At 36.8% G+C, this 12615-nt stretch overlaps 1 protein-coding gene across 1 annotated transcript in view; it reads right to left on the reverse strand.

Moving 5' to 3' along the window:
- Positions 1 to 1207: 1207 nt before the first annotated feature.
- The window catches only part of ASIC5 (acid sensing ion channel subunit family member 5), a 36445-nt gene continuing 25037 nt past the window's right edge, over positions 1208 to 12615 (reverse strand). The window contains exons 7-10 of the mRNA XM_001092816.3: positions 10268 to 10324; positions 8182 to 8350; positions 3324 to 3415; positions 1208 to 1567 (exon numbers count right to left, since the gene is read on the reverse strand). Coding sequence (XP_001092816.3) covers positions 1377 to 1567; positions 3324 to 3415; positions 8182 to 8350; positions 10268 to 10324 — 509 coding nt within the window. The 3' untranslated portion in view covers positions 1208 to 1376. The remainder of the gene's footprint in view (positions 1568 to 3323; positions 3416 to 8181; positions 8351 to 10267; positions 10325 to 12615) is intronic.

Here is a 12615-nt window from a genome sequence, read left to right on the forward strand (position 1 = left end):
TACACTGGGTCTGGAGGTTCATGCCTATAATCCCAACATGTTGGGAGACTGAGGTGGGTGAATCACTTGAGGTCAGGAGTTCGAGACCAGCCTAGCCAACATGGTGAAACCCCATCTCTACTAAAAATACAAAAATTAACCAGGTATGGTGGCAGGTACCTGTAATCCCAGCTACTTGGGAGGCTGAGGTAGGAGAATCGCTTGAACCCTGGAGGCAGAGGTTGCAGCATAGGTTGCAGTGGCTGAGATCACACCACTACACTCTAGCCCAGGTGAAAGAGCAAGACTCCATCTCAAAAAAAAAAAAAAAAAAAAAAAAAGGATAAGTAGAAGAATTGCAATAAAGTCAGAAGCTGCATGCCACATCGGTGGGAGAATTTCTCCAGAGTATTTACCCATTTACCCAAGATTGGGATTTCTGAGTTATGAGATATTCATATTCCTAATGTTAGTACCATCAAATTGCACTGGCCTCATTCTCACGGAACAAGTACTTGCTTATCATTAAGCTGGAAAACAATATCAAGACTTTCAGGAGTTATTCTCTTACATCTGGAAGAAATTGCAATACCATCGAGAATAAATTAGGGGATAGATTCTTTGACTTATTATTATTTCTTAAATATGTTTGAGAATTCGTCTAAAAGTCACCTTTAATTGAATATTCTGAGAGACCGAAAGTAGATCTATTACCCGAAGGGGAGAGAGAACACCGAAACTCCTGAATTTCCCTCTGGACTAAATATGTAAATAGAAGTACTTGGGAAAAAAATGAGAAAATGCCATGCACTTTCAAGATAGCATACATATAACTTTATTTTCAACTAGATTGATGTTAAGTACCACCTGTATGGGAAACATAGATTTCTGTCCCTCCAAAAGTCACTTACAATAGAACACTCCACATAAAATAGAAAAGAAAAAAGTATGTTGAATCTTAATGAAAATAAAAATTCTTTAAAACTTTATAAAGCATAAATTATACATACCATTTCTTGAATAAAGAAATATTTTGTTTCCTCATGTATAGTTTATTGGGTCTAGTTTGCATATTTAGTCATAAATAATGTCTTTTTTTCACTACACCAATATTCTTTCATTGAAAAACATTTATGAGATGTCTTTTACATAATCTTTACTGTTCTAGGTGCAGGGAACACAAAGGTGACAAACATAGTTCCTATTTATTTCATATATATATACACACACACATACATGCAGATAAAGACAAATAGAAATATTTATGAAGAGATATATATCTTTAATGGCTTTTATTGATCTCGAAACTATGGCAAAGTGATATAACAATGAATTAGTCATGATAAATCTGAAGGTATCATGAAGAGAAAAGCAAATTATTTTATTCTAAATGACCATTAACACTCCTCTATCCTATTTTTATTTCCCAGATGATTCTGAGGTGGAGGAGTCCACTGGGTCATTTCAGGTATCTTCAGCCAAAAGAAAATGCATATCCAGTAGAAATTGGTGAATAGATACTCAATAATTTCTATGATCGTGATCAGACTGGCCCCACAAAATAGACCCAACTGACCACCAAGATCTGCTGTAATAAAACCAGTAAAGATTCAATGTCATTATTTTTCATAAAAAACAAATATTATCAGAAGTTAAATTAGTTGAAGCAAAATATCATCATAACTGAGATGAAGATTGGTTAATTGTATTTTAGCATTTGATATGAATAAGTTAATAGCAATTGGTAATATCAAAGCAATATTCCTACAAATCATCATAAAAAGCAGAGAAGAAAAGCAAACATAAAATCTGATTCCAAACATATAACTCTAAGACTTTGGAGGATGTAAAATCTAGGTAAATTCATTAGAGATTCTAGATAATTACAAACTCATTTCTAGGCGTTAAATGAAGAGCAGAAAAGTGTCATCCAGATGGCACTACTGGATGGTGATGTTTTCCAGAAAATTAATTTCCAAGCAAGTTGTGACATCAAGTGTCAAAACTGTATTTCTTTTTATGCATTCATAATATTGGTTTTAACCAAAAAATATTAACACAACATTGCCTTTTTTGATATTTTTAAATTGATACTTATATTTACTGTTTGTGCTTTTTTATTGTGATAAAATATATAAAACATAAAAACTACCATACTAACCACAGTATACAGTACTGTGGCATTAAGTACGTTCACATTGTTATGCAGCCATTCCATTATCTTTATCTATTTCCAGGATGTTTTCATCTTCCCTAACTGAAACTGTATGCATTAAACTTGAACTCCTCATTCTTCCTCTTCTCGGCCCATGGCAACAACTCTTTTACTTTTCTGTCTCTGAATCTGACTACTCCAGCACCGCTTTCATAAAGGGATTACCATTCTGTTTTTGTAAAGTGCAATAATGAAGTATAGGCTTCTCCAAGAGCTTTGGCGAATTGACATATTTCCTCCATATTCAGGGTCTCAGCTGCAATGTCTGACTGCTGTCACTTTTGCCTGAGTCTAAGGCCTTCTTCTGTCTCCCACACGGCTTCCTCTAAGATGCAGTGAGATCTAGAAAATCAGCCACTATGTTTATTAGGGACTGTGTGGAGAAGGCAAGTGAGCAGGCAGTGGTTGTAAACGAAATGACTAATTTTGTTTTCTCAGGTTCCTCTTTTTAAGCCACTCTGGGATAGAGCCCTGTGTGGAGGTATGCGGTGGCTGACATTTACCCAGGTGTAGGATAGATGAAACATTCTACAAGAGTCACTTGATGAGGGATCTAATGGTAAAGTTTGATGTGAGTGTGAGTGGAGATGAAACACCACCAGCCTTTTCTTTATAAAAGTCCATGTGAGGTTGTACAGTGTTTTCTAGGGAGTGGAAATATGACAGATTTAAATAGCAGCTAAATGACAAGTTTAATTGAGTTCCTGTCCTCCATTGATAAGCTAAACCTTAAATATGAAAGAAAAAACTGACAAAATTTTTTTAAAATAAGGAGCAAATAGGCCAGGCGCGGTGGCTCACGCCTGTAATCCTAGCACTTTGGGAAGCCGAGGCGGGTGGACCACGAGGTGGGCAGATCACGAGGTCAGGAGATCGAGACCATCCTGGCTAACATGGTGACACCCGTCTCCACTAAAAATACAAAAAATTAGTTGGTCGTGGTGGCGGGCGCCTGTAGCCCCAGCTACTCGGGAGGCTGAGGCAGGAGAATGGCGTGAACCCGGGAGGCAGAGCTTGCAGTGAGTCGAGATCGCGCCACTACACTCCAGCCTGGGCGACACAGCGAGACTCTGTATCAATAAATGATAATAATAATAATAATGATAAGGAGCAATTAAATAACACTTACCAAGTAACTCAGGCACACTCACTGCCTTTTGCTGCTGGGTTATCTTATAGTTTAGGTCACTATAGTTAATTTCAATTTTTACAAGGTTCTCTCTAGGAATTAAAAAAAGACTTAATATAGCTTAAGATTGTCAGCATTACTTTTAATTCCCATCTAATAAAAGTAATATTCATTTTTGTTTTATGCGCTATTTAATGTTAAACTGGGCACAGGATTGTTTTTAATATTAGGCACCATTAGCAGGATGTAGAAGGCATTTTATCATGTTGGTTTTTAAGAAAAAATAATTTTCCCCAATAATTTTTCTGTACCTTATTCCTGAGAAACTAGAAAAAGGCATTAAATGTAAATATCTACTGAATAAAGTATTTACAAACATTTAAATGTGTGTTTGATTTTCATTCAAATCTTGGTTCTGTCTTTTGTTACTTACACGACCTTCAAGAAATCATGTTGTATTTTTTGAGTCATGGTTTCCTCATGAGTAGTCAGGATTTTAGAGTTGTGCTCACAGAGTGGTAGTGAGGTGAAATTAAATTATGTATGTGCAAAATTGACACAGAGCCTGACGTATATTGGGTGTTCGATGAATACTAATTATTAACTATATGTCATTAGTATACTTAGGCAAAGACTCTGTTTTCTTAATGTCTGTTTCAAATCTTTATACGTGACCAGAGTGGCTAAACATCTTTTAAAATGATATTAATAGCTCGTTACATGGTCTTGGAAGCCCTCACTTTCTCTATCTCCAGCCCAGACCCCTACCTTGAACTTCAATAATATATTAAGTTCATTCTTATATTTCTACTTGGATGTCCAACAGATGTTCCAACTTTAGCATGTTCCAAGTCAAATCCTTCACATTTCCCTTATTTATAGTGTAAATTTTCACACTCCATAGCCAGTTCATCAGGAAATCCCATTTTTTGTGTTACCTTCAAAATATATCTGGACTCCTATGACCTCTCACCCCATTCAAAGCTACCACCTTTGCCCAAGTCTTCATGACCTCTCACCTGGATTTTTGCAATAGCTTGCTAACTGGTCTTTCTGTTTCCAACTTTAATGCACCCCCACTTCAACAAGTATTGTCAGGAAGGACTTTCATGACAATAATCCACAGACCTGAGAACAACCCTCCCTGACCCTGGCTTCCCCAGACTGCTTTTCTGCTGCCACTGCCTCACAGTGCTTTATACCATCCGACAAGACTACAAACAGTGATCACCCATTTCCATCCCAGTGGACAGAAGTGCAGCAAGGCAGGATTTTTGTCTGTTGTACACTGAGGTATCCCTAATGCTTAGACTACTCCTGAATCTTAACAAATAATAGGTTGTTCCTTAGCTATATGTAAAATGGACAAATAAGGGAGCAAATTAAAGATGAAAACCAATAAATGAATGGATCAATATTACCCTCTCAGTGTTATAAGCTGAATCTGAAACCAAGCACTTTCTGATTTTAAAATGTCAATAATAATAATAGTATCCATTAAGAATGGATACTATCAGCAGGGTTTCCTAAATTATGTGGTGATCTTTAACACACCTAAGGAACATGGCTGTAAATCACTCTCCTTCATGTTTACAATTTTTGAAATCAATAATTACAAATATACTTAATTCAAAATATATCATTAATATGTTTACTTAATTTCCACTGGTTTAACCCTGAGTAACAGGAGAATGTACTATGTTTAAGTAGATAATCAGGGACTGAAGTAATATTTACAAATGATAAACCAGTTCCCAAAGTAATGGAAATAATAAAGTTGTCTAGGAAGTCCAGAAATTTTAGTAATATTCCATTCTCTTTGGCCTCCATTGTGCTCCTAATTTGCATGTGCACTGATAATATTGTTTAATTTCCCAAGCACAACATTCATAATCATTTCCAAGCATTATCCACCTGCGATTTTGAGAGAAGATAAATTATTCCCCTGCAAAAATATTGTGATATTTGCTCAACTTCTCTCAGGCAGTTGTTTAGTCCAATCGTTTGTGTCTCACTGAATCTGTGCCTCATGGCAATAGTGAAGTTGTTCAAGATTTAACAGGATTTAACTCCAAAAATATTTGTTTGTGTCAGGAGAGGCACGATTATAAAATAAAAACTAAATTTTTTATTCTATCACAAGATAGTTTTTAAAGAGCTTCCAGATGCTTGAACAGGAGTGCTACATTAGAGGAATTAATTAATTTGGCATAAAGGAAATAATTTTATACAATTTTTATTTCAAAATTTGTTAAGTTCAAACAGAACAATTTTAAAAATTCACTTGTTTTACTGATGAGGTTGGCCTAACTTCAGACACAATTTACCCTTATCTTCAACGGTAAACTCCACACTGCCTGCTACGGTGAAGCTAAGCCTCTCAACATTTTGAGGTCCAGCAGCAGCCTCGTGAGGCCCTGGATTGACCATGAAGTAGCATTTATTTCTGTCCCAGGAAGACACACATGCAGCTTCATGAGTAAGTTAGGGGTTGCTTCTTTTAGAATGACTGCTGCTAATATTTCACATTTGCCGTCCTGACAAACTGCATTTCTGTTTTCTGATTTACCACTCTCTGATTTCCAGTACCTTTGCACAAACCAGTTATTTAATTATATGTGTGACTTCTAACTGTCTCTATGTAGGAGCTGAACAATCCCTGAATCCAGCCACCTTTGTTCAGCTGCTCACCTTAGTCTTCCTGGTAATGGCCTCCACTATTTAAAACCATGTAAGGTCCCTACATGTACATTATGTGATAAGATTAATTGGAGAACTATTCATAATTATATGGACAGGAAACAGAAAAATACTGGGTAGAAGAGGGCAGTTCCCTAGCAAAGGCCCACCCTCAGGCCTGGATAAAGTGGCTCTAAATGAGAACAGGCATTTCTGTTTTTGCACCCAAAAAGTTGCCTTTTGGCCTACTACACCCCTTATCCTGCCTCCATATGAAACCCAAACCCCAAGCTCCAGAAGATACCAGCAGACCAGCAGATCAACAAACCAGTGATGGCAAAATGATGCGGCAGAGAAAGAGAGAAGAGGAGGCACATCTGAACACCCAGGGGAATTCAGCCAGGAGTGTAGAGAGAAGAGTCTAGCCATAGGCTGCCTGCTTCCATGCAAAGATCGCAATCCCACTCCATCCCTCCTTCTGGCTCCTGGTCCATCTCAATGAGAGCCACCTCCACTACACAATAAAATCTTGCACTCATCCTTCGAGCCCGTGTGTAATCCGATTCTTCTGGGACACTGGGCAAGAGCTTGGGATACAGAAGGCTGTCACACTGGCCCTTGCCTTTACGATAAGGCAGAGGGTCCATTGAGTTGATTAAACCTCCAGCCATCTGTAGACAGCAAAGCTGAAAGAGCTTTGCAACCCTAGGGTTGCAGGCACCCACCCCTAGACACTATCATGGGACAGGAGCCCAAAGCGCTCCCCTGGCCTCTGCACCTGCCCCTCTGCATGCTCTCCATAGGAGTTTGAGCTGAGAGGACACCGAACAGGCAAGCCACACCCCTTCTGCACATTCTGCAAGGGGAAATCAGAGAACTCTCCTGTTTCAAGAACAATCTGAGTTTTTGGGGGGAAAAAAGAAAAACACAGCATTCCCTAAGATCCTCTTGTTTCATACATGGCTTTCTTTTCTGATTCACCAGTATGTCTCCAAAATCATGCCTACTTTCTCTGCATATTAAATAATTATGAAACTCAGGAGATTTCCATCAACCAAAAGACACACGAAATGTTCTTCTAAGTCATATTTAAATATATCAGGAACAATATTAAAAGCAAATCAGTTTCCCACATTAAAACAAAATATATAAATAGATGTCTGTGCTGGAGTTGGAAGTGTAAACAAACATAATTGTACATTTTACAGCTGTTTATCATTTTATCTGCTGTTTGGAATCACTCCATTAGCCCTGTTTTGATGAAAATCATTTTTCTTTCTGATCTGTAAAGACCACTTTATTATCTTGGTGTTTACATGGGAATATTTTTTTTTATTTTATTAAAGTAAGTACAAGGCTAACATTGGAATCAAAGCATGCTTTCCAAATTATGTACACATCTATGAAAATGTACCTTAAGTTAGTTAACATATTTTTATTTTAATAGATATAACTACAAACACCAGTATACTATATATATTGCTGCTTCATGTCCTAGTCCTAAAACTACAAAGAAGAAACACAGAGAAATGCTAAAGTTGCTTCCCTGTTAAAAAACAAAGAGTTATTTATGAAGTTTGATTTGTAATTTTTAAGAGGCAGTATGGTATAGCAGAAAGAGGACTAATTTAATTCTCAGTTAATCAGGAAACATGGAATCATGTATCTGGGTTGCAAAGACATGGGGACCAGCATCAAAGTTCTTGGGCATAACTTCTTTCTGGGCCCCTGACTACCTTCACGGAACCATTTCTTAAAATACGATGTCCTTCAGTTTCCTCTTCTGTAAAAATAGAATATTAATTTCTGTTTCATCTACCTTGTACAGTTATTAGAAGACTCAAAGTGTATAACGTACAGGTAGGAAATTTTCACATTTTAAGGCATCCGTTGTTATCAGTCAACATTATTATTTTCCCCAGTTTGGGCAATAAAGGTTTGATCATGAGCAGATTACTCACACAAGCATCATTTTCCTCTTCACACAATTAAAGTAAGGAGTTGAACGATACGATCTTATCTACTTTTAAAATTCTATGGTTTCATTGTTAGTTCAGTGAAAAAAGCTATTGCCTCCCTTGATTGATCAGAATTTCATTTCCTAAGTCTTTGAGGGTTTTCAATAAAGAAAAAAAAATCTGTGTTAATTATCAGTAGTTTAAAAAGCTAGTAAGATTACCTGATGTATTTCCGGCTTTGATTCAACTTCTTGGAAAGATATTTCAAAGCTTTTTGACTTGGAAAAGAGGAATAAGAAATAGTGGCAGGGTATTCTGTTTCTTCACAAGAAACAGGGCAGCTAGAGTTATGTGTTCCCACTGTACATAACTCCTTAAGTTCAATGTGGTCTGAAATGAAAATCAGGACAGGGAATTCAGAGAAGAGAAATATTTCATCATGGGTAGGATAGTTTTATAAAGTTTATCATTTCACTTTCAATGTTAAAAAAAAAGTGGTTACCAACAACAAATGGTGTTTATATGTTACTCTGAATGTAGCAGAGGAGACACAATATAAGGCCTGGAAGTTTTTATCTTTGAATTCATTGAGTCACTGGATTGGGATCTTTACTGGATTTAAGAAATTATTTTCAGGAAGTATCTGGGTCTATTTCTGTAAAATATCAGATATTTGGACAGAAGAAAGATGGAAAGTGTGTGACCCCATGTCACTTTGAGAGGGACAGTCAAACAACCCTGCAAACCAATGTCTCAGGTTTACACTAAACATCTTCAGATTTCTCTCAACATACAGTGGTATGAAATGTGCTCCTGGGTATTTGCAGTCTCTTATTTCTGTTGGCCCGGTCACTTCCAAATCAACCCCCGAGGTTCTCCATTCAGTGTTCTCTCTTGACTCCTTCAGAGCAACCAGGCTATCCATGCAAACGCATACTGGAAAAAAGTCCCTGCAGCAGGTAGTGTTTGTCTCCAGCTTCCCTTTGGACCACCTCCCAGTGCCCATTCTCACTGCTCCTCATCCAAGCTAGATACTCAGGTTCTTGTTTTTCCTTTGGTTTTGATACTGAAACCCTTTGTTCTCATGAACCAGTTGTTTACCAAGACCTCCCCGTAACTGACAAACTTTAGGTTTGTTTTTCAGACTCTAACTTTGACTTCTCTGGGAGATAACTTTTGCATGCATCTGCTAGTTCTTTAGCATTGCTGGTAAAGACCACCACTCTTCCCCTACACTCACATGCACTCACACAATCCCATACACACATAAGCTCACACACGCATACACACACACACACACTTACATACATATACTCTCATGTACATAATACTCTCTCACACACACAAACACACACACTCTTCTGACCCCCTTATCCCACAACAGTCCCTGCTGAACTGCATGCATGGTTTTTTTCTCCAAGCTCTCCCTCCAGCCTCCAACAGGGATAAGGAATCAGAAGAAATCTGGCAACATCATTTCAAGTCTATTGGTTAGTAATATGGCTTTTGCATGTTCAGTCTGTGGTCTACATAAAAAAAGATTCCTTCTGCCTATAGCCATACCTTGAAATATTTTACAACCATTGAAAAGAACCTTTTCAATCTATTCCTGCTATCCTGGAGATATTTCCACAATGGGTTAGAAAAGCAAGTTGTGTAGAAGGGTATATACTGGGATTCTGTTTTCATAAAACAACCCATGACTTCAAGTGATATGGAGATGTGTATGTGGAGAAAGTGATGGTAGGATATACTAAAGTGTTAGCAATTGTTCCAGGTTAAGGTAAAAGCAAAAAAAAAAAAAAAGAGTGGGCTCTTTAATAACAACTTGCCCCCAATAAATATGGCATGTACAGTTATAATTACATTTATGAAAAAATTTTATATGCCATGTACATACAATGAAATGAATGAATGAAAGATTACTCCCAAACAGTGAGAGGAATTCTCAGTAATAAAATTTCTACTTATTTTTACGTGATTTCCTTTCTATTCTGTAGTATTTTAACTATTCACAATAAACATGTTTTATTTGTGGAACAATAAAAAAACAACTAGGAAATTTTGATTATAAAAAAGAACAAAATTTGAAAATTCAGATGTGTCTTAGTATCAGAGGGTTTTTGTTTGTTTGTGTGTACTGCCTGTGTTTCTTAGCTACTATTTAAGAACACTTACAAAAAGATCTTCTCGTATGTACTATATTCTGCTTAATTTCTGGGCTATCCATAGTTTGACTTAATGTCTTGTATTACTTTGAGCAACTTTAATATAAATCCTGAAAACAAAAGTAAATTAAGCACTTACCAAGTACAGGAGAAACACAGTTGAAGTACTTTTGTAGGTCGCATTCTATCCCATTTCCTTAAAAATAATAAGTGTAACATATAGAGACTTTACATTTTGTAAAATAAGTGATCTAATGACAAAAATACCTTTCTTACCTACATCTGTCCATCCATTCATCCACCCACCCATTCATCTATATGAGCATTTATTCTTTCATAAGCAAAACTATGGAATCAAGTTAGTATTCAGTGAAAATATGTGTTGGGAGGAAGAATAATGCTTTCGTTTCTTTCCATACCTCTTTCCGTCTGTCTACATTATTCTAAAATCTTTAAGTGGGAATAATAATTTTAAAATGTGAGTAGTTTCCAAATTTAAAATTATGTTCACAGTTGTCATCTCATTTGACGCTGTTCACAATCCTGCGATATGAGAATCTTCATTTTACAGATAAAGAAACTAAGCCTCAGAAAGTGGCTTGCTCAAGACCACACAGTTAGGGGAACTTTGGCACATTCTGTATATCTTCCATCCTGCTCCCTCTATCCATTTACACACACACACACACACGCACACACACACACATTCCTGATAGACTGCCATTCCAGAGGTAGGATGGGAGGGGGGCAGGTAAGTACCAATATTTGTTAAGCACCTACTCTAAATTGTCAGATTGTCAGATATGTAGTAAAATCACTATGTATCAGAGCTGGGTTTACTCCTAGGGCTGATTCTAAAGCCTTAGTCGCTTAGCCTTAACACAATATTTGTCTATTGCTATAGTCCATGTGGCTCAGCAGTTAGCCACAATGTTTAGTTAGTAATCTTAAAAATAACCAAACGAGATTGTCCACTTACAACGTGTGGACAATTTGTGGAATGTTTAACTAACTATAAGGAAGTGCTCTTTATGAATAAAATAAAATAAGTTTAAAAAATCTACCTCCAACACTGAGTTAGGAAAAAGCCTCATTTTTCTGAATTATTTCTTGCTCTGGCAATAATATTTCTTCCATTATAAAGAACAATTCAGAAAAAAAAAAAAAACAAAGATGGTAGATGGAACACAAAAAAGAAAACAAAAAGAAAAACAAACAAACAAAAAGAGCAATGAAATTTTGGAAATAACCAATATCTGAAAAGCTATTTTGGAGATTGCTTCCTCAAATTGTTAGTGGAATTACCTCAATGAATTCATTTAACGTTTAGAATCTTCCATTTATTCATATATCAGTAGACTTAAAGGTATGTGTGAGAATCTAACCAAATAAGATCATATTCCTGAATGCATTTGATATATATCTTAAAGATCATGCAGATATCATTCTTTGTGTTTTATGTAGCACCTTGCCTAGTTTCTGGTCCACATTAGCCAGTAGGCTTTTGTTTAATAATAATAAATTTTAAAATTGTAAACCTTATTCTGCATGAAACAATTCAGACTTCTTTCCAGTAACTTTGCCAGTAAATTAGGAAGTAGAAATCAAAGCCAGAGCCAGCAGTTTTACATAGAACAGCAGTTTTTGGAGGGGCCAGAGATCAATAATCTGGATACTAGAAAGAAGGATGTGATGATTCTGGAAACCTCTGAAAAATAATGAAACCACGTTTGCAAAATTTATATCTCAAACAATGATTACAGTGAAAGAGATTTGACGTAACTGACTCCATCTTGTTTCTAACCTCCAACCTGTCCTTGTTCATTCTTGGGCGTTAGCTGAACTTTGGGAGGAACTTAGTTTTTTATGGTTTAGCTCTGAAACAGACAATAACAGCCCTTTCCCAAAACAAACCCTCTTCCTGCCTGGGGACTAGACTGCCTTTGTAGGGCTAACAAATTAGTCACAAGATTAGAAATTATGTTTAGGAGTCATGCAGCTGGAGGGTGAAAGATTCTAAACCTCCCCAAATTGCTTCTAGTGATAACATTACTATTATAAAAGCTAAGATCAGTGCTTGAGATATGTTGCAGACCCTGCCTCCAATGATCAGCTGGAACCACTCAGATAAAAAATCTGGCCCATCTGGTTTTGTGACCCCTACCCAGGAATTGACTCAGCGCAAAAAGACACCTTCAACTCCATATCATTTCACCTCTGATCTGACCAATCAGAATCCCTGATTCACTGGTTCACTGGTCCCCTTCCCACCAAATTATCCTTAAAACTCTGATCTCAGAATACTCAGGGAGACTGATTTGAGTCATAATAAAACTCCAGCCTCCCGCACGCAGCTCTGCATGAATTAGTTTTTCTCTATTGCAATTCCTTTGTCTTGATAAATCAGTTCTGTCTAGGCAGCAGGCAAAGTGAGCCCGTTGGGCAGTTACAATATTTTGGCAGGTAGATTGTGTTACAATATATCTT

The sequence above is a fragment of the Macaca mulatta genome, chromosome 5 (genome assembly GCF_049350105.2).
Source record: "Macaca mulatta isolate MMU2019108-1 chromosome 5, T2T-MMU8v2.0, whole genome shotgun sequence".
NCBI classification, from domain to species: Eukaryota; Metazoa; Chordata; class Mammalia; order Primates; family Cercopithecidae; genus Macaca; species Macaca mulatta.